This window comes from Benincasa hispida, chromosome 2, assembly GCF_009727055.1.
Source record: "Benincasa hispida cultivar B227 chromosome 2, ASM972705v1, whole genome shotgun sequence".
Lineage (NCBI taxonomy): Eukaryota > Viridiplantae > Streptophyta > Magnoliopsida > Cucurbitales > Cucurbitaceae > Benincasa > Benincasa hispida.
In genome coordinates, this window is record NC_052350.1 from 51,364,312 (window position 1) to 51,387,848 (window position 23,537).

The following is a 23,537-nucleotide window of genomic DNA, read 5'->3' on the forward strand; positions in this document are numbered from 1 at the left end:
ATTGTTGCCCATAACCTACATCTTTACTCATACCAAGAGAGAGAGACAATCTCTTTATCATGTCAGAGCCAATGAGGGATCGAGTTAACCGATTGGAGGAGCACGTCGGTGTTCTTCCTGAGGGACATCCAACTTAAGTTGGTACATCACCCACCTTTTGTCCCTCAAATCACAATTTAACAGCTCAAAACCTCAGATTTCTCAATATTTATACAAAATAACCAAGTGCTTCCTCGCCCACATCTAGCTATTACTCGATGCGTGATGGCCTCTACTCGATACACGATAGCCTTTTCTCGATGCACGATGACTTCTACTTGGTGCACGATGGCCTTTATCGCATACTCATCGGCTCAACTCCTCCACCTAGGGTGTCTTATACCATACATCTAAATGGAAACCTTTACGCTTAGGCCACTCTTGCTGTATGTGCTCAGGAGGTTTCCCCAACCTTAAAAAAAAACTAGCCATCGCATGGCTTCATTGCTCGATCAACGCCTTGCGCTCATTTCTTTGCGCTTAACCATGTGTTTACTCTCCATGCAATGCCCCAACAACCCAAACTCGTTTCCTTGTGCCCCTGCTTGCGCGACTCCACGCGTGCGGTCGATCGCTCGCTTCCTCTGCACATCGCCTTGCACCAACCAACCTGCTCGTGCACGTCCGTCCACCCCTCGCCTATTTGCATGCCACTAGACCAGCGCCTGCCTAACTCATCGCTTTGTTTTAAGCTGTCACCAATGCCTGATCACATTCCACTGCATGAGCAGCCTATTCACGCCAACACTTAGTTAGTGCCCTCATGTCATCGCATGGCTATTTGGCACTCACACTTTGCTTTGCCAAACATCACATTTCAACGCATGACGCCTAGCTTAGCCATGTCTCTTACCAACGCATGGGGCCTTCATGTGTCCAACATGGGCATTGCCAAGTAGCATATTAAACTTCAATTGACCTTGGTAACATATCAATACTAGGTGTTTGTATGTTTCAATACTTAGTCAAATTTTATTACCTAAAACCTCTACTTTAACATTTAGTCCTTTAGGTCTATTTCTTTTTTCCAATTCTTAAGGCATTCACCTCTTCTTATATTCCCCTACAAGCTTCTTAATTAACAAAGATTTAACCTAAATTACATAGATAAACATTCGGGGTTTCACAACCTCGACGTAATGGGAGGGTTGTTGAACAGCTCAACTAATACATGGGTTTAACAAAAACTCAGGTCGTCATACCTAATAATGGTTTAGAGGATTCATTAACCTTAAACATGCAATGGAAGATGTAGATAGAGACCAATGGATAAAAGTCATGGACCTTGAAATTGAGTCTATGTACTTCGATTATGTTTGGAAACTTGTAGATCAACCAAATGGGGTAAAAACTATGGGTCGTAAGTGGATGTACAAGAGAAAATGAGACCAAGTTGGTAATAAGATACAGACCTACAAAGCTAGACTAGTGGAAAAAGGTTTTACCCAAAGAGAGGGGGTAGACTATGAAGAAACCTTATCTTCTGTTGCCACGATCAAGTCTATCAGAATACTTTTATCCATTGTTGTCTTTTATGATTATGAAATATGCCAAATGGATGTCAAGACAACCTTTTTGAATGGTTATCTTGAAGAAAGTATTTATATGTCTCAACCATAAGGGTTAATTGAACAGGGTCAAGAGCAAAAAGTTTGCAAGCTTAAAAGATCCATTTATGGGTTAAAACAAGCATCTCAGTCCTAGAATATGAGGTTTGACACTGTGATAAAATCTTATGGCTTTGAACAGAATGTTGATGAACGTTGTGTTTCAAGAAAATAGTCAACAAGACTGTAGCATTTCTAGTACTATATGTTGATGATATCCTGCTCATTAGGAATGAAGTAAGATTCCTTGCTGAAGTAAAGAGATGGTTAGCATCACAATTTCAAATGAAAGATTTAGAAGATACACAGTATGTTCTTGGAATCCAAATAGTTCGGAATCGCAGGAATAAAATGCTAGCACTATCTCAAGCATCTTATATTGACAATATGTTGTCAAGATATAAAATGAAATTTCTAAAAGAGATTTATTACCTTTTAGACATAGAATTCATTTGTCTAAGGAAAGTGTCCTAAGACCTCAAGAAGTTGAGGATATGAAAAGAATTCCTTATGCATCAACAGTCGAGAGCTTGATGTATGCTATGTTGTGCACATGTACAGACATATGCTTTACAGTCGAAATCGTCAACAGGTTCCAGTCTAACCCTGAATATAGTCATTGGACTGTTGTTAAGAACATCCTCAAGTATCTTCAGGGAACGAGGGACTATATGCTCGTGTATGCTCCTTATTGGATACACTGATTCTGATTTTCAAACTGATGTAGATTTTAGGAAATCTACTTCGGGGTCAATATTCACTCTTAACGGAGGAGCTATAGTATGGAGAAGCATTAAACAGAGTTGTATTGCTGACTCCACCATAGAAGCTGAATATGTAGCTACATGTGAAGCAACGAAAGAAGCAGTATGGTTTTAAAAGTTCTTGACAGATTTAGAAGTAGTCCAAATATGCATCTGCCAATTAGTGGAGCAGTTGCCAACTCAAAAGAACCAAGAAGCCATAAATGAGGAAAGCACATCAAACGTAAGTACCATATCATCAGGGAGATAGTACACAGAGGAGATGTGGTTGTCATGCAATAGCTTTAGAAGAAAATTTAGCTTATCCATTTACTAAGGCCATCACGGCTAAAGTGTTCGAGAGTCACCTAATGGGACTAGGATTACAAGCTTCATAAATCTAGGGCAAGTGGGAGAATTAGTTATTCATGGGTATATAGATGCCTTAGTTTATTGTATTTATTCTCTCATACTCAACTTTGTATAAATGTATATATTTAAACCTTCTGGAATTTTAGTCCAACTGGGAGTTTGTTGGAAATGTCTTAAAACTCGCAGTTTGTAAACATTAAACACATTCTATTCATAATAAAGATATTATTGAAAATTCTTTCAATAAAGGTGTTATTATGTTATTGAATTACATTCATTACTAAATCCAATAAACTAACTCATGGCTATAAAATTAATACTTAAGTTTTATGTAGAGACATAAAAGAGGATCGAGTTTTAGTATATAGCCAAAAAGGTCTATAAGTATATAGATAAGGTTGGGTACCTTATCCTGAGGACACTATGGATACGACCCGCTTTGTATATTGATACAAACGATGTGATCCAAAGATGTTCATGTGGAGACATGTGAGTGTGGGTATCCTAGGCAAAAGATGTTTGCATAAGATCGAACCACGAAATAGTCACTTTTCTTTACAACGACTGTTTACTGTTAAAACTAACTATTTCAATTCGATGACTTAAGGTAACTCAATCTTAATCCCGCGCTAACTATGAACTTCTATTTATTCGATGATCGTTTATTGTTAAAATTGACTATTTCAATTCGATCACTGCTCAATAAGCCTCCCATTTTAGGGGTAAGACTGGATAGATAGCTAGGGACATAGTTCTGCAAGACAGAATTCACTCCTACCCGTTTTAGGGTTAGTAGATAGGTTGTTCCCTTAAGTATTAACTCTTGGTCTTGAACAAAGGGGCCCCGTCCTCTTATGGCAGAAAGGGATTTGGTTTATTGGTTGGACCATAAACCAATTGCTCAATAGACGTTCAGTGGAGACTTAAGAAGCATGATGTATTACAAGGATAAAACAATAATTTTGGCCTAGCTGTAAATACGAACCACCTGTGAAGAATCGACTTACGGATTATGGTTAAATCAAGTGAATAGAAATATATCTACAATGAGGGTGTAACTACTGAGTTGCAGTGGTGTGTCTTGGTAGTTAGTGAATAATGATTAATTCGGTTTAAAGAGTTTAGCCAATTAATCTCAAATCGTTGGAGTCATGATCTGTAGGTCTATTAGGTCCCTCTACTAGCTCATAAAATGATTAAACCTGAGAATAGCGTGTTGAGAGAATTTGGAATATTCAAACTCAATTTAGGGTTTGGATTATTATATATAATATAATTGATGTTTAATTGACGAATTAAACATTACGGTTTTAGAGAGTTGATAATATTTAAATATGATTTAAATATTTGATGAGGTGTTTTTATTAGTTTAATATTTGATATTAAATTAAATTAATTAAATTGGTTTAATTAATTTTCTAAATTTAATTTATTAAAAGTTTGAATTTATGAAATTATTTTTTTATTTATGAAATTCAAATTGATAAATTTTATTTAACTAAAATTGATTTTGAAAATCATTTTTAATTTTAAAATTAAAATTCATTTTACATTTTAAAAGAGAAAAATTGGAAAATTAATTGGAAGTGGGAAGATCCAACTTTTCCCACTTTCAATTACACCACAAGCCACTAAGTTGAATAGAATGTGAAGTGGCCACTTCACATTTAATCTCAGCTGCATGATCTTATTCTATTTATTGAAGTTTTAGATGAGATTGAGATGTCCATGCAACCTGAAAAATCTTATATAATTAGAGAGGAAAATATGTTTTTCTTCTCTTCTTCAAACTCTCAAATTCCATATCAAATTCCCTTCAATTTGAAGACCACAGTTCAATCTAAGGTCTGAGTTTAATAGAGATGAATTTGGTGGTGGTATACTGATGAGATTGAAGAATGATTCATAAAAGAATCAAGCAAATTCGGTGGAAACATCAAAGGTATAAATCTGTAACCCTAATTTGTTAAAAACAATGAACATGCATGCTAATTGCCTAAAATTGATCTAGTTAGAATGCTTAGATCCTTAATTGCTTCCGTTTATTTAATGTTAACTCCATCGGTTGACCTCCTAAACAATTATTTGAGTTTATATCTCAACTCATCTTCTCACCCCAAACACCCCCTAAAGGTCTCTAAAGGTGTTTGTTAGGGGTGTTCAAATGACCCAACAACCCGGACTACCCAACCCAAAATATAAGGTTGGGTTGAGTTGGTTTTGTTCTTGGGTTGGATTGGGTTAAACCTTTTATATTTTTATTGGATCAGGTTGGGTCAAGGGAAATTTGGGTTGAACCAACCTAACCCAAATTATATACATACATACATACATACATATATATTTTTGTCTAAAGTTTTATTACATTGTATCGATTAGTTTGTGAATTTTTAATATTTTTCTTTCAAAATTTTTATGATATTTGTTATGGTTTAAAATTTGTAATAAATATCATAGATATTTAGTACTTAACATTTGAAGTTTATGAGATTTTAGTTATTAATTATGTGTTGTAAATAAATTTACATATTTTTAATTAAAAAATAAGTTATAACTCGACAACCCAACGCAACCCAATCCGAACTTAAAGGGTTGAGTTGGAGACTTTATTTGAGTCTTTTGATTGCCAACCAACCCAAATTTTGGGGTTGGTCCAAAAACATCATCAACTCAACCTAATCCAACCCATGTAAATCCTAAACCCTACTGTTTGTTTACGGATTTTATCATGAGATTTCAAATTGTTTGTTTCAAATGATTTCACTTTTTAAAACTTAGGATGTTATCCAAGGAACTTTAAAACTCATAAGACATAAGTCTTTTTTAGTACCATTCATACGAATGAGATTTTTATACTTTGAGAAATGAACAGTAAATATATAGTATGATTAACTAAAAAAATAATATTTATAAATTATTACTATTCTAGTTAATTTATATTTATTTAATTACCAAATATTCATTTAGTTATATTTTAAGTGATTAAATAATTCATTAATATAACAATATATTAAATAATGCTAAATTTCATTGATGACTATACCACTCATTTTTTTACATTTAATTAAATAACTATTTAGTTTTAATTTCTATCTACAAAATGGAGAAATAAAAAAATATTTAATTTCCAGATATATTAACTATCTTACAAATCTATATATATATATTAATTATCACTCGGATATTTAATAACCATACCAAACTATATCTACGATCCAGGTAGTTTATGTTTGTTGAATTAAGTTAGTTTCAACATTTAAAAAAAAAACAATATAAATTTAACATACAAAAGAAAAATTAAAGAGAAAATTAATCGGTTATATTGTGGTAATTTGATCCATAAAATAACGGCTTGGAATTGAATTGAATTACGAGTTATCCCTAACTAATCCAATTTTCATAATTCCATTGCTTTTTCTCGATCTCCGACGAACGGCAGCTATCAATAAATAAATGGCAACGGATCTTTCCAATTCAAATTTGTTTCCACATTTGGTCGAAGTTTCTCATTGTACAAGAGATCGAGACTTCGCTTCAAATCGGAGCAATTCTCTTTCTTAACCGCCTAGCACGACGGTGGCCGAGTTTTCTCCGATGAGACTGAAGAGGGAAGACTGTAAACGCACCAAACACGATTCCAATTTCTCCAAATGGGAGGTTCGATCTCTCTCTCTCTATCTTCAATTTTTGGTGGGTTCCCCCCTTCCTGATTACATAAATGAGCTTAAATTTGAAGCTATTGCAATCTTTTAGGATAATTATATGAACCAGCTTCAATTGGTGTTTTCATATAATCATCTGATTCTAAAATGTTCAGCCTCTAGTTTTAACTGTGCATTGTATCTTCACAGCCTTTCTTTTGTCAATCTTGATTTGGATCTAAGACTCTTGCCTTTCATTTGCTGTTTTCATGAGTGATGCTGGGAATGCGATGAAAGTCTCATAATAGATTATATAAGGAGATGACAATGGGTATATAAGTAAGAACAATTATCTGGTATAAGGTCTTTTGGAGTGAGCTAAAAGTAAAGCCAAGAGTTTGTGTTCAAAGTGAACAATATCATATCATTCTAGAGATATGTGTCATTTTCTTGTTATTAGTAGTAACTAAATCACTGCCTCTTTGGGAGCCTCGGATTGATGCTCCTTGGATTGTTGGTTTGTTTGGATTTTTCCTTTCGTTTCACAAGAGATTTGAGGGCTTCTCGCCTTGTCAATCCAACTGACATCTTTCCGATTTTCTCTCCTTTTTTTCGTCCCCTTCCCCCTTGGTTTATGTTGTAACTATTTCTTTTGATAGGACTCCTTTGATTCTTCATGCATCTCTTTATGGTTTTTTATACTCTTTGGATGTTTCATTTATCAACAAAATTGTTTCTTAAAAAAAAAAAACCGAAGCAGTGCCACTTGTAAGCATCATAACCAAACTTAAGGAACATGTTGATGGGGTTGTTGGGGGCTGTTTACTCTTTTCCATTTTCCTCATTGTGTTGCTTGTTGTGATGTCTTAGATTCTTGTTGCCCCTTCTGATTGGGAAGACTATTCATTGGGGAAGGAAGGTGCAGAAAGGTACAGAATTCATAATCTTCCTAAAGTTTCAGGTCCTGGATTGTATGAGCTTGGCATTGCTGTATCTAGCTCCGGTTTGGGTCGTGAGATACCTAAACTAGATGCAGACTGGATAGTTGTTGTCTACCTTGGCGAAGCCGACAATGTGAGAACGCGACTACAGCACTATGGTCGTTCAGGTTCTCATTTGGGCAATGGTTATTTATGTGTTGTTGACTGTAAAGTTGTTCCCCTCGAAAAGGGACCTGGTTTATTTCAAGAAATGTTCTCAAGAGGGTACTCCGTCGTGTATAGATGGGCTCCCGTAAGTATGTTTGTTTTGTTTCTATATATGCTTGAATCAAATAGTTTCATCTAGTTCTTGTAGTGCCTCAGGGAAATAGCTAATCTATTGCATTAGTTTGTTTCATGATGGCAACTTTTCATTGGCATCTAAATGTTGGTTGTTTGCAGTATCTTTTGAGTGCTCTAGAAGAAAACAGTTCCCCACCCTTTTGTGTTTTGTAGATGAAAGCCGTATTTTTTCTTTGCAAGAGATATGAAATTAGTTCTTGCAAATGCACGAATTGTAAATCCCTCAAGGAGCAATCCTATTAGTTAAGGATTGTGGTTTCTTTTAAGTCTGAGAAACACATACCTAGAGGTTGCAGGTTTGAACCTTTGAGTGATCTTAATAAAGAAAGTCTTAGTTTCTGTCTATGAGACACCTAATTAGAGAAATATTAGGATTGTTAGTGTGGTTATTAGAAGGGGCATATTAATAAATAGCTTTTAGTTATAAATAGTTGGTGAGTTGATGAGAGTGAGCCTAGAGGCGTGAATGATTTTGTGAGATTTTCTTTGAAGAAGTTGGGAGAGAGTAGCCTACAAGAAAACTGATATATTGTAGTTTCTTCATTGAAATTGCAATATATATTTCTATCTTTTAGTGTTCTATGTGGTTCTTGAGTGTTCATATTAGGAGATATCCTAACATAGACGGGGGGCAAATTCCTTAAAAAAGAATACATGAATTAGCAATCTCATCATCTCCTCTCGAGATCAATGCATCTCTTTCTGCATTTTATTGTTTTTGCCTTTCCATGTTTCTCATTTCTTTTGCTGCTTAGACAGATGAAAAACAAGAAGGATGCTCAAATGACAGAAGCTCAACTGCTTAAAACATTTGACTATGCATGGAATACAAGTGGTAATGGTGCAAGACGCCATAATGATGTACTTACAAAACTCGACAATATTGCTTCACGAACTACAAAATTTACCTTCATTTCCAGGCAGCTTCTGCCTTTTAGACAGAAGCAAATGGGCATCAAAATTAAAACAAGCAAGCCCATCCCACCAGAGAACAAACCAGCTGAATATGCTGAGAAGAGGAACAGTTTCTTTTCTCGCATTCTCAACTTCAGCAGATCTCGGCCTAGGCTAGTTGTCGACACTGATGATGTTAATGAGACAGATAACAATAGCTGTGGAGTAGTCGAAGGTTATGGCGTGGTTTGTAGGAAGCCCCCTGTTGAAGGAAGAAAGAGGTGTGCTGAACATAAAGGGATGAAAATTAATGGGTTACTGAAGAACTCATCTGGCATAGGTGATAAAGACTTCTCTGGTAGTATTACTGAGATTTCTAATTACAAAGAAGAATGCTCCGTTTCGGATTCATTTCCTAATAAGGGGAGTTTTATTCCAATTTGTGGAGTTGTTCTATATGATGGCTCTCCATGTAGAAGACCCCCAGTCCAAGGAAGGAAACGATGTGAAGAACACAAAGGGCAAAGAATTCGTAGATCGACTTCACTCGATGTGATTACAAGCCAAGATAATCATGCCACTTTGAAGTACAAGCAAACTTCACCCATATCAACACCTGAGTCAATTTTGATAGCACAAGGCAATTCTTCAGGACTTTCTGATCTCAGTTCAGGCCTTGAAAGAATGTGTGGTGTTGACTTAGGCAATGGACTCTACTGCACTAGGCAGCCAGTGAAAGGACGAGTTAGGTGTGGGGAACATAAGGGAATGAGAACTAATAGGTTGATTTTAAGGTTAGCCACAAGCATCAAACCCGATGTGTCCGATACCGGTTCTGTCAGCTAGGTCTAAATCCAGTGTGAAAAGTGTGTAATCATATTTGTAAACCAACTTCATTTAAGGGGTTTTCTCTGCAGAAAACGTGAAAAAGGCTGGTAAGTCTCCTTCCTATTTCTTCAGGACAAACTTTATGGTGTCACAATTCAGAATGAAACCATCTGTATCAGGACTCCTCTGTCTAACATGGTGAAAAACTTCAGCAAACAGTTCAAACTAGTGTAATATAGGGTACATGATTTTGTTGTTTTACTTTTTCTAATTTATCATTGTAGCGTGAACGTATAGTTATTTATTGCCTTGTTGAACACAAAAGAGGTAGAGGCCTCCTTATTGAGTAATAAGAAAGGCCGTTTACAAAATGTCTGAGTGTGCTTTCTTTTTTCCAACAAGAGCTCGTATCTTTAGACCATTAGCAATTTATAAACTAAAATTATTGTGTTACACCCTAGTACTCAATTTGGTGTGTGTTTGCTTGCATAATTTGAATTAGACTACACAATAAGGATAGAAAGTAAAATAGATTCAAATGGTAAATTGCATTATATTCACTCTCATCTCAATTGTTGGCAATGTTTGAACTGTGGAAACTAATTGTGAGTTCAGCATAGCTTAGTCCAATCCTTCCTGCTTAGATGTAAACAATTCAATTTTCTGTTGAATCGGGCATGGACCACAGTGAGAAATATAATGAACAAATCAAATTCTACGCATAGAAGGCAGTGGTTCTCAAGTAAACTCCTCCCTCGACCGTGTGAAGGGAGGGCTTCGTGAGAGTCAACCATTTCCACTTGATATAGGATATATGACGAATCGACTCGTATTTTATTAGTTACCTACAGACCATACATTGTTTACAGAAGACATCCCAGCTCTATGTACACCCTTGTGCTAAATCTACATTTTTGACAGTTACATTGACTTTTTGGAGACCTAAGAATAACAAATGTTTCTGCCTTGCGGTATTCCTTCATAGATTCTTGCAACTATCATGAGCTCTAAACAGACTGAAAGAATGCATATACAAATAATTTCAAGGCTAAGGTAATGAATTCTGATTCTAGAATATGACATGATTTGAATGGGAAAAGAATACTTGTTATGTATTAAGAGAGGACGATTGGATGTTTCTTTTATTTGTTACCACTTCTACCACAGCTTCGTCTCGAGATGGAACCCTTAGGTATGTTTTCATTACATCATAAACGGTAAACCCAATTGCTACTGATGGTACAACCTGAAACATACATAACTTAGCTTAGACACTACACTATAATGGAATGATGTGGAAGGAAACTAGGTAAAGGAATTGATATTCTCACCTTCAAGTAGTTGATGCTTAGACCTGAAAACAACTGTTTAAAACCTTGCTTTCGAGCTATCAAAGCAAGGGTTTCAAATGTTCCCATCATCTCCGTACTGTTGGATGCTAGTAGACGTTGAACCTGTTCAGGCGAATTTTCACACATAGGTTCTATATAGTTCAGAATTCAAACATTTTATATTTTGTTCCATGAATTTTGGTGCAACTTATTACCTGCATTTGCCTCCTAACCACATCAAGAGGATATGTAAAGGTCTGACCTAACAGACCTGCAACTGACCCGCATACCAGCTTGACCATAATATTTTTCTTGTGGTCCTCTGGTACATGTCGCTTCATCTCTTCATAGAAGTAGAACTTCAAACCAGCATATGGGAAAATCCCGTAAAGTGATGGGGCTGGCAATGACATTTGAGTATTAATTGGAAAACTGACAGTGTAAAGTAACCCCAGAAAGGTAGAATGCAAGAAATTATATGAGCAGATTGAAAATACATACCAACGCCACGATAGAGACCTCTTAGTCCAGCCTCTTTAAAAGTTTTCGAGAAACAATCAGAAATTCCTCTATATACATGCTCGGGAACTACTAGCCCATGAATACTTGACTTTGACGGACCAACAACCTGCACTATCGGTATCAGATCTATTAGGTTTGAATGTTTCCACAGGAAGTTAGTGTTAAGGAAAAATTCACTCTTCATATTTAATTCTGGGGTGGGGGGGAGTAAGGTTATGGCATTAAAATATAGCTTTTACGAATCTAGTTAAGATGACATGGTTGTCCCCATTGACCTCTTGATTTACATGGCCAAATGAAGTTTACAGTTTTATATACACTTTATTTCTGGGGAGGGAGCCTTCTGTTTTTAGTCTTCACCTGGAATGCTAACTTAGTCCGAACCAAGTCCAGAGGATAAGTAAAAATCACGGCGGTTCCTCCAGCAAATGATCCTGCCAAAAGATCAAGTATGGGGCCTCTATCAAAATTTGGAAAAGAAAGGATAATCCATCTTCGATATTGTTCATAAGCCATGTAATGCAGCGCTGCATAAGGAACAATCCGAGCGACACTAGCACCATTGCCTCTGTGATCAAATCCACCAATATGTCATTTGCCGAGGGAGGGGTGGGGCCTCAGCACAAAAAATTATAGATCTTTATGTACCCACCTGTAGAAACCCAGAAAACCTTCAGTCTTTGCAATCTTCTTGATAGATCCAAATAGTCCTATGCTTTGATACTCTGCTCTTCTGGTCTAACAAGTTGAAAAATAAGTATAGATGTTAACTTCTAGGAAAATACTTTACCTTGAAAAAAAATTGGATGGACTACAGAATCCACAAGACTATAAGTAGAAATTTTGCAATACGAAAAAAGGATCACATATTCAACATCAACTCTTACATTATTTAAAATATAACAAAAACATCTACATCCAAAAATGAAAATCATAAACAGTGCTTAATGGGTGGTTCATTCCACAGTACATATTTTGGAATAAGGGAACTTTATGCTTGAAATGCCTGGGGGAAAATTTTGCTTCGACGAAATGAAAAGGAAAGAATGGCAATAAATATGAACAATTAACTGGTTAATCCTATGTTTATTATGAAAACGAGATGAGCAAAACCAATATACCGATAATGACTGAAAATGACTGAGAAAATCAGAGAGTTTAGTTCTGGGATAGACATATAGTTAATGTCCATCATTCTCATTGCTAATGCAACCATAATTGCGATGAAGTTACAACAGCAAGGGGACTGGTTTGTTAGTCAACTTTGATAAGGGATATGATGGTGTGGAGAAGGATAATATTGCCTTCATTCTTTAAACGAAGGGTTCTGAGAGTAAATGTAGACTTTTGTTCTATAACTGTTATGATCAGCAGATTTTTTTTTTTATCATTATCAATGAAAAATAAATACAACTTTTAGGCTTCTCAAAACATATGCAAAGGCTACCTACTTACTCATTTTCTTTTTACGTTGTACTGGATTTGTTGGGTTGGACCTTAGATAGAATTAGAGAAAGCTCTTGAAAGACTGTTCAGCGCTGTTCAATTTTACTCGGTTTACTCTAGTAACTTTTGCAAATACTCTTATTTTTAAATTCACTATGAACTAAAGTAATTTTTTTTTTTTTTCTAATCTCGCAGGACATTTCTCCTCTTTTAGTAAATTGCAACTTTCCATATCTTCAATGGAAAGTGGTTTGTTTCTCCAGAAAAAAGAATGGTGCTCTCTTTCACTTTCAGCTTCTTTGGAGAATGCGCTTGCAATCCATGAGTTTAGAATCAAGAATGTGGCATTCAAACCCTGGGGGTCTTTCTCCAGTAAATTGAATCGATGAAGAATACTTTGGTAGGTAGATCAACCATCTGTTTCTCAAGGAAAGGCCAAGCTACTTTAGAAACCAAAGAATCCTAAGAAAGTCAAGTTCTTCACTTGGAAGACAACACTAAAGGTAAATTAGAGAGGATTCTTCTTTTTCTTTTCTTTTTCTAGATTTCTTAACCTCTAGATATGTGAGCTGTGTGAATTATTCAACATTGACATCCAAATAATTTTTTTCCATCCATTATCATTTGACAAAATTTCTTTAGGATAAACGGTGGACTTAGCTATTAGATTCCTAAATATTACCTTAGAACAAGATTTTACCAATCAACTCTGTATTTTCCACTTTATGGGACTGATGGTTCTTTAGGTACAGAAATCTTTTTAGATGTTAAAGAAGAGAAAAATGCTAAGAGTTCCTCCAGATATTCCACCGATAAGATAGAGGTTAAGCCATTATTTTCTACTTCAGCCAGTTTAAGAGCCTCCCTGTAATCTCATTGGTCCTAGACTTGAGCTCACCTCATTTTGATCATCTTTTACTTTATTACATAAGTTTGAAGTGTCTTTGTCATTCAAAAACAAAAGAAACAAAAACGATTCAGAATAGCCAGTGGAGAATTCTTTTCCCATATATTAAGTAAAATGCAAAGAAGTTAATGGATTCTAGAGCATCTTGCTTTTTCCACAATCAGAACTCAAAAATGAATGGGAGTTGCATCTTTTACTGATGTATAAGCAACCCATTATTCCAGGTAAAATTAAAAGCTAAATTCCAAAAGAACATGCAGCACAACACCTCATTCGTGTAGAATCTCATTCTTGTATCCAAGAGAGAACAAAGAAGATTAAAGAATAATTAAATGAAAAGATACATTCACGAACTCGAAAACCAAATTCCTCACAAGAAGCACCCATTGGACAACTAATAATATACATTCTAATTTCAAGAAGAAGTAATATACATTCAAATTGAGCTCGATTTCCAACAAATCATAATTGAATTACTTACAATACGAAAAAAAATAAAAACAAATCAAAGAACAAACACGATCAACCATACAAGTCCAGAGAACAATCACCTGGAATAAAATCTTGACACGCTCAAGTGGAGCGACGACGGTCTTCGCAATTCCGCCGGCGACCCCACCGGCAACCAACTCCTTGGCGTATTGAGGCATAGCTTCTATGACCCCATCCATGATCATACCGACCTCTTTTTCATCTCTCTTCTTCACCATTGATCACCAAATTATGAGAGAAACAGAGAGATCAATGATAGAGAATTGATTTGCAGTTGGGGTAACAGAATGAATGGGAAAAGTAGAAGAAGAAGAAGAAGAAGAAAGCGTTTCAGAATTTGGTTCATGCCATGGCTGTAAATCGGAGACCAGTCAAAGAAGTCCACAACACTCTTTTTCCCCATTTGTTTATTTCTTATGCTAACAGATAAATTAGAAAAGCTCTCCCTATTTTTTTTTTTTACTTTTTCTATTTTAAGAATAGTATTTTTGGACCGTTTAATTAGATTTAGGTTATATTTGGGTATTGAGTTTTCAAATTCAATTGTTTTTTTCTCGTTTTATCCTTTTTTTTTTTTACTTCTCTTTTTCTCTCTATCGATGGTTGTTTTTGTTTTTTAAAATTAAGTTTATACCATCTCTATTTTTATAAAATTCTAAAAACTATTTTTTTTTAATTTTCAAGATTTTGCTTGGTTTTTTAAATTTAGATAACAAAAAAAGAAATTTAACGGTGAAAGTAGTGTATATAAGCTTAATTTTTAAAACAAAAACAAAAAACAAAATGATTAACAAATGATATCTTAGTTTTCTTTCGTTTCCCTTTCTTCTTTTTTTTTTCTCTCCTTCTCTTTCTTCGTCGTTTTTCTTAAATAAAAAGAAAAAGAGATGGAAAATTTTAAAAGGTATTCCAAATTTGAAATCAAGGTGAAATAAGAATTTTGTTTCTATCTAGGTTATTTTTACCATTGAGTAAAATCTTAAAAATCTATGGACTAAATGAAAACTAAAGTTAGAACTTAAGGATAAGAATGTAACATTGAACATAAATCTATGGAATAAATGGAAATTAACTCAGAACTCAAGAGTAAGAATATTACGTTATATGTAGAGACCGAATAGAAATTAAACTCAAAACTCCAAGTAATAGTGAGACCTAGGAACTAAATAGAAACTATGTTCAAAATTTAGAGACTAAAAAGGTATTTTGTTTCTAATTTTTTTGGTTAGATTCTTAAATGCATAAAAGTTCCATTTTCTTTTTATTATAAATGTGAGCGCATGAGCATATATGTGTACATAAATATGTATATATATTTCCTTCTTTTTAATTTTCTATGAAGTGAAAGAACAAAATTCCACTTCATAAAGTGAGCATAATTCAACCAACATATAGATATGTGGTTTCATGAAAGTTTCACTTAACTTTCATTTGCAACTATCTAAATACAATTAATCTCTTACCTTTTCAAAAAGGTTTAAGTTGTATTTGGATTGCTTTTCAAGAAAATTTAAAATAATTATGTAAAAATTTTAACTGTTTTTTTAGTGTTTGTAAGACTCTTTGTGAATGAACTGATAAAACCACTTTTTAAACACATTTCAAACTTTATTTAAATGTGTTCCTTAGTTGCTTTTAATAGTAAAGTTTTCTATAATCAACAATTATATAATTTACATGCTAAGAGTTAAAATGAGCTTAACTCAACGATAATTGATATTGTATTCCTTTCTAAAGGTTAGTGGTTTAATCCTCATCTTCGTAATTGTTGTACTTAAAAAAAACAATTACATCCCAACAAGTTTTAAATTTTCATATAAATTTGGTCATACAGCCAAATTTAATATCCTAAATTTTCAAATTGATTAATTCAAGGTTACCAATTTGTTTTTAAAAAAATAATGTCATATTTTCTATTAAAAGAAAAAGAAATGGCGCCTATTTCTCTTATACTTAAGTTGAAATCATATGATATTACATTTTAAATAATTAATTTAAAATATAAATTATCAACAAAACAACTATGCAATTTTTTTAAGGGACTAGTTATTATTGTCAATCACAACAATTTCCTAGTATTAGGAAAATTTTCACGGATAAAAAAAATATCAAACTATTTACAAAAATAACAAAATAAAAAAAAAAACATTAATAAATATTGATAGACTTCTATCAACATTTATCACATAGTATCAATGATAGACTTCTACTAATTTCTATCAGTCTCTATCAATCTTTATTAAAGAAGATTCAATTTTATTATTTTATGTAAATAGTGTTCTTATTTTTCTATTTTTAAAAATATCCCTTAGTATTAATTATCAAACACTTTAACCTTTTTTTTTTTAAGATTAAATTTGGAATTTATCAACACAAGTTCACCATTTTATAATTGAGTTTCTAAAAGATCAGAAGTCACAATGATTCCAAACTATAATCTTATAACGACCATATTATTTAAACATTAGTAGTCATTTACTTTGTGCTTCCAATGTAGCCAATGAAGTTCACAAGATATATATTTTTTTTTTAAGTATAGGGACTAAATATACATATTTTTAAATATAAATTTATAGTTTATCATAAATTTTGTCATATATGAAAACAATCCTTAATTTTAAATTCTTTTTTTTTTCCCTTTTTGTTGCTCAAATTATAATTTAGTATCTTCCTCAAACAATCTATAATTAAAATAATAAAAAAATAAATGGAATATTTTCAAATTTAGAAAACTGGATAAACTATTTACAAATATAAAAAAAAATAAAATTCACTATTTATCAAAGATAGATCGCAATAGAAATCTAACAATGCTTGATAGATCATGTCTATTGCGATCTATCGTCCAATGGTAGATGTTTATCACGATCTATTGTTGTCTATCACTGATAGACAGTGACATTTTATTATACTTAAAAATATTTTCGGTAATTTACCATTTAAAATAGTTTCTCCAAAATAAATATAAAATAAATAGTAGTAATTCACTAGTATATCCCTCTATTGGAAGTATAGAAGACATAGAAGGTTGTTTAAAAGTACTATAAAAAGAATTGTCTACTTTTTATTAGAAAATGTCAAGAAAAAGAAAGTAAAAACATAGTTTTGGATGTCTTATTTTTGTGAATAACTAATTCTACCTTTTTTTCCCTTAAAAAATAAATGCTATAAGTAGTAATTTCAAATACAAGATGATAACCTTCACTGTCTTTTAAAAACTACTTTTTTAAAACAAGATTATAAAATATATATTATTATATATATAGCTTATATATATATATAGCTATATATATATATATATATATATATATATATATATATGTTGATATACTTTTCAAAATAGCCAATGGAATTTGCATTTTAAAAAAAAAATAATTGTATATCTATCTAGTAATTTAATTAAAAAATAAAAAAAGATGAAAACAATATAATGACTGTTGCTAAAAGAAGTTGGATTTGCAAATTCTCTTTTGCTTTGATAGCCAACCTAACTTTATGCTATAATTTATTTAAAAAAATGAATAAATAAATAAATACTTTATGATATATATATATTTGTATGGAAGAAAGAATGGAATCCAAAACAAGATAGAGAAGGAGAAAGGTACCAAAGAAAACTTCCTCTTGTCAAAGGCATTTATTCTTATTACTTTCACATATGTCCCTAAACTTTAAAACATTAATTTTTGTATTTAATATATCTCCTAATTTTAAAAATTATCTAATAAGTTTTAAATTTTTTATTTTCTCTAATAGGTTATTGACCAATTCGATATTTTTAAAAATACATGAATGTATTGGAAACAAAATTAAAAGAATATCTTGTTAGATATAAAATTTAATTTGAAGTCTAATAAATTTATTATTTTTTATGAGAAACATCGATAGCAATTTCATTGATGGAATGAAATTACAAAAGGGAAAGAACTACATGAATGATTATATAAAACAGTTTCATTGTGATATAAGGGAAGAAAGATTGTAATCACAAAAAGATATGGTAAATTTACACCCACAGAAAGCAATATATGTGAATTGATAAAAAAATGAAGAGAGAGATATAGTTTTGTCGTTGAAGATTCACCCATTTCGTTCAAGCCAAATACGTTAGAAAACGACCTCTTTTTTCTGTCTAAATGGGTGACGATGGTAGAAGGATAAGCGGATCATTGGAATAGACCATGCGTCTCTATATATATATACACACACGCATACTATGAATGACTAATAGATTTGTTAATTTAAACAAAATGTTCAATATGTTAGGGATTCTAAGAGATCTAATACACACCATTGAAGTTTTAAGAACGTATAAATTCAATGATCTAAAAATAATAACTAAAAAAAACAGCAAAATGTTACTAAATTCTCCAAGATTATATCGGTAAATTTATGATTGCATTAAAGAGTCTAGTTTCATAACAATAAGATTGAATAAGTTTCCATCGGCTCTGTTTAGTAACTATTTCGTTGTCAATTTTTTTTTTTTGATAATTATGTTTATCTCTCTCAATTTTTTATAATGATCTGCATCTTATTTAAGTACAAGAATTGTATTCTTAAGCCAATTCCAAAAACAAAAAACTTCTTTTTTTAAGTTTTCAAGATTTGGCTTGATTTTTGAAAATATTGGTAAAAGATAGATTAAAAGAAAAATAGAGGTGGAAAGAATGTTAACTAGCTTAATTTTTGAAAACTAAAAACCAAGACTCCGTTTGGTAACCATATGGTTTTTTATTTTTAGTTTTGAAAATTAAGCCTGTAAACACTTATTTCACCTTTAAATTTCTAACTTAGTTACCTAATTTCTATCAATGTTTACAAAAACTAAGCCAAGTTTTGAAGAAGTAAAAGTTTTTGAAGATTTGTTTTTGAAATTTTGCTAACAATTCAACTCTTTTCCTTAAGAAAGATAAAAATTGCGGTGAGAATCTAAGAGAAAATGAACTTAATTTTTAAAAACAAAAACTCAAATAGTTACCAATATGGCTCAAATATTTTATTACTAAACGGGCGTAAATTACCTTTAGATTGCAGAATTGAATTATTTTACATCCAGAAGGTTGAGTAAAATTTTCTCCAGCTCTTTCCCATCACTCCATTCATGGATCTTAGCCTTCACAAGAGTTTGATTGGAGTTTATGCGATCTGAGAGAGGATAGAGCTTCCTAGGCATCACATGATCTCCTTCTTGAAGCCTCAGGGTTGGGCAATAATCACCCCTTCCATCTCCAATGTATATGAATTCATTTTTTTCGCCTTTCGAAGCTCGGATTTGATCGATTACCAAGCCCTGCCACGGAATACGCAGTTCGATCTCATAAGTTCATTCAAGCAATGAAGAAACAAAGATGAGGGAATCAAACCTAGATAATCCAATGTTGTCTTTTCCATTGGGGCTGGAATTGGAGTTCTCTGTACACTAAATGGTGGAGGAAAGTTGATTTGCCATAAGATGCAAGTAATTTTCCAAGCTACCATTTTTCAGAACTACTAACGAAACTCCCATGGGTTTCCATGCGGAGTTCATTAAATTACAAGTTTAGTTCCTAAACTTTTTAGATTGTGTCTGTTTAGTCCTTAAACTAACAAAAGTTTATAATGAATCCTTCAACTTTGTGTCAAATAGGTCCTTGATCTATTCACTACTTTTTAAAACTCAAGAACCTACTCAAAATTCAATTTTATAGCTAATATATTAGCTAAATGTAGAAATGTAAGATCTGCCAAGAACCTATTACTTATTAGACCCAAAGTTGAAAAGAGCAATATTTGGGATCTCCATGCATCCTCTTCAATCACAATGAGAAAAAATATTAATAAAATACCTTTTTCTAAAAGGGAAAAAAATAAGTTTACCACGTGGCAACTTATGATTGGACATTTGGATGAGCTGCACAAATATGGATGCAGCTTAGGATGCACCCAAGTATTTTTTAATTGAAAATTCAAGGATATATTAGACATTTTCAAATCTAAGGAATCTTTTAGATACATGCTTGAAAGTTTAGGGACTAACCTTATAGTCTAACCTAACCATTATATAGTGAAATGGAACCTAATTTAACATGATAAGTCAAAGCAAAGCAGCAAAAATATGTTCCCAGTTTCTCCATAATATGTCATCAAGATTCGAGAAGAGGAGGTTGTCATCTATATCATATAAGAAACACATTGTCCTTAAAGATTCAAACATGGCAAGTTTATAGCATATATCCTATCCTAAAGCTCATACCTTAAAAAGGTAAAGCTTACTTTACAAAGCAGCAAAAGAACTTTCTTTAATCAGCAGAGCCATTAAACTGGTTTTTCAATTATGCAGCAAGATATAAATGCAGGATTAGAGACTTTGTAACAATACCTTACACATATTTGATGGGCACAAATTGCAGCCATGAGGAGATGACTCATTATGATATGGTAAAATTCTAAGCCTTCCTTTCCGATCAACAAAGGTAGGATTTGTGTTGATAGTTGAAAAGCATCCCAACACACCATGATGTTCTAAGATTGTCTCAATGAAAAACTGATTAGCATCACTAATTATCCTTAAGTCACACCTGAGATAACATCAATTCCATGCCTTCCAGTTAGTCATCAAAACACTTCTAAGCAGTGTCATAAACCGCCTTTTAAGAGAGTGATTTTGAAATTGTTTTTTTTAAACCACTTTAATTGAGAAAAAATGAAAGAATGTATGGACATACAAAAAAACGGAACTCCCTCTACAAAAAAGGGACTCCAACTAGTCATCAAAACACTTCTAAGCAGTGTCATAAACAGCCTTTTAAGAGAGTGATATTGAAATTGTTTTTTTTTAACAACTTTAATTGAGAAAAAAATGAAAGAATGTACGGACATACAAAAAACAAACCTACAAAAAAGGGAGCTCCCTCTACAAAAAGGGACTTCAACTATGTGAAATTGCGCTTATAGAATAGTTACAAAAGGCTTTCAGAATCAAAACTCACAAAGAAACATGAAAGTGAACGAGGAGCCAAATCTCCCTATGGTCTCTTTCCACTCCCCTAAAAACCCTGCTATTCCATTCACCCCACAAAACCCAGATCAGATGCACCCTCAACATGCACCAAAAAAAAAAAGGAAAAAAAGCGACTCTTCTCCGCAAAGGACGGATTGAGGAGGAATTTCTCAATAATAGCACCAGCGACTCTGCGACGAACAAAATCAATCTTGATGACCCTTGCTTTTAATCATACAAAATCAATTTTGATGGTATAAAAATTGTATTTGAGAGTGTAAAACCAAACATTGAAATGATTAAAAATATGTTTAAGATAGATTTTGAAACATGACAAAACAAAATCACTCATTAGTTAGACCATCAATTTAATCAAAAACAAATAAGAAAAGTACCCAGCATCCTGAGCTGATTTAATAGCAGCAATAATTCGTGGATGCAATGCAGCGCCTTCCAGACACTTTGCAATTTCCCTCATAGTTTTTCCTTGAGATTGGAGCTCAACTATCAACGTATCCTATCAAAATCGATCCCAGCATTGCATAGCCAAAGTAAATTCAACATAATCAAGAATTTGTTTCAGCAAGACTCGAAGATTAAACATACACTAATCTCGAAATTCTTTGCTAATAACATGTAGAGATAAGAATAATTCTCCATTTCAATAATTCAATCTATACCATAGCAATCAATGAATCGGGAATTGAAGTACAGAGACGGTAGAAAATGCAAAATGCAAAATTCAAAATTCAAACCATGAGAGAGTTCCAAGGCAAGGAAGAGTAAAGCTCGTTGAAGAGATTAGTGAGACCCATTTGAGTCACCACCAAATAATCGCTATCGCCATCAATGATTGTCCGATCGAAGTCGAAAACTATCGTAATTCCAGCCATCTCGGCCACCGCAAACAGTCCAGCAACTTGAACCGGATTCGCAGCGATCCAAGTGGCCAGGGGGTTGTTTTCACCGTCAACTCCGCCGCCGGCGATGCAACTCGACGGTGGCCAATAAATCGGAAAAATAAATTGTAACGAGTATTTTGGTATTTCGGCGACTAGGAGGGTCGTGAAGTTATTGTCTAAAATTAATTCAAGTCAATTTTTTAGCCATTTGATAATAATCTCGTTTAATAAAATAATTCATATTAAAGTGAAAATCAGAGAATTGTTGTGCATTTGCAGGAAAACGAGGCACAACGGAAATACGAATATTAATAAATATAATATTAAAATAAATATATAAACAAATAAAATAAAAAATAGGAAATATGAAATTTCTTAAAAAAACTCTACTTTCTCCAAAATTGGTGGAGTTTCAACCATGTATATATCTCTACAAAATCTATAGATGACCACTTATTTATAGGGAATTTTGGCAAGTAGGAAGTGGCACACTTGGACACTATGCATAAGTGGTTGAATGACACAGCACATGTGATAATGAAAAAATGACACTTGACATTGGACATTAAGCATGACACTAATGGGCATTTATTATTATTATATAATATTTATAATACTCTCATTAGATACCCATTATATATATGAAGTATGTCTCATTAAAACCTTACTAGGAAAAAATCACATGGAAAAAAAATCCTAGTGAAAGAAAAACAGTTCATATTTCATATAATTTATTCTTTCAAAAGAATATATTTGTTCCCCCTCATGAAAGCATCACTTAAGATCTCTGAGTCACCGCATTTCAATGTTGTGTACCAATTTTTCAAAAGTTATGGTAGATAGTGCTTTTGTAAATAAGTTTGTCAGGTTATCTTTCGAACAAATTTGTTGTACAGTGATGTCGCCATTTTCTTCAAGATCATGAGTGTAGAAAAGCTCGGTGAAATATGTGTTTTGTTCTATCTCCTTTGATTTGTGATATGCATGTGGTGTTGTCTTCGTAGAATATCGTTGGAAGACTTTTACTAGAAGATAAACCCCATGTTTCACCAATGTGCTGAGTCATTGATTTTAGTCATACACATTCTCGACTAACCTCGTCAATTGTAAGAATTTCAATATGATTTGAGGAAGTGGTTGTTATGGTCTGTTTCACTGACGACCTTGATACAACAGTTCCTCCATATGTGAATAGATAACCTGTTTGAAATCTAGCTTTATGTAGATCAGATAAATATCCGGAATCTACAAAATCAACTAGATCAAAATTTGATTTATTTGAATAAAACAAACCCATATCGATCGTTCGTCAGAGATAACAGAGTATACGTTTAACTCCGCTCCAATATCTTTTGTTGGAGAAGAACTATATCTTGTTAATAAATTTACTGAAAATGCAATATCTGGTTTTGTATTATTAGCAAGATACATAAGTGCATCAATTGCACTAAGATATGCTACTTCAGGACTAAGAAGTTCTTCATTATCATCTCGAGGTCAAAATATATATTTCTTCACATCTAGTGAACGAACTTCCATTTGGAATGT

At 33.0% G+C, this 23,537-nt stretch overlaps 3 protein-coding genes across 3 annotated transcripts; 1 reads left to right on the top strand and 2 right to left on the bottom strand.

Moving 5' to 3' along the window:
- Positions 1-6,117: 6,117 nt before the first annotated feature.
- LOC120071922 (protein EFFECTOR OF TRANSCRIPTION 2-like) lies at positions 6,118-10,082 on the top strand. Its single transcript, XM_039024353.1, has 3 exons — positions 6,118-6,418; positions 7,273-7,635; positions 8,445-10,082. Exons 1-3 carry the CDS (start codon positions 6,356-6,358, stop codon positions 9,423-9,425), a joined length of 1,407 nt encoding a protein of 468 aa, XP_038880281.1. The 5' UTR covers positions 6,118-6,355; the 3' UTR covers positions 9,426-10,082.
- A 138-nt stretch (positions 10,083-10,220) lies between these two features.
- LOC120071923 (mitochondrial carrier protein CoAc2) lies at positions 10,221-14,323 on the bottom strand. The gene is made up of 7 exons (XM_039024354.1): positions 14,165-14,323; positions 11,913-11,998; positions 11,621-11,828; positions 11,240-11,366; positions 10,954-11,138; positions 10,739-10,861; positions 10,221-10,653 (listed from the first exon to the last, which is right to left on the bottom strand). Exons 1-7 carry the CDS (start codon positions 14,321-14,323, stop codon positions 10,516-10,518), a joined length of 1,026 nt encoding a protein of 341 aa, XP_038880282.1. The 3' UTR covers positions 10,221-10,515.
- A 4,715-nt stretch (positions 14,324-19,038) lies between these two features.
- LOC120070535 (thiamine phosphate phosphatase-like protein) lies at positions 19,039-22,204 on the bottom strand. Its single transcript, XM_039022321.1, has 4 exons — positions 21,843-22,204; positions 21,483-21,604; positions 20,467-20,665; positions 19,039-19,398 (listed from the first exon to the last, which is right to left on the bottom strand). Exons 1-4 carry the CDS (start codon positions 21,978-21,980, stop codon positions 19,150-19,152), a joined length of 708 nt encoding a protein of 235 aa, XP_038878249.1. The 5' UTR covers positions 21,981-22,204; the 3' UTR covers positions 19,039-19,149.
- Between the last annotated feature and the right edge of the window lie 1,333 nt (positions 22,205-23,537).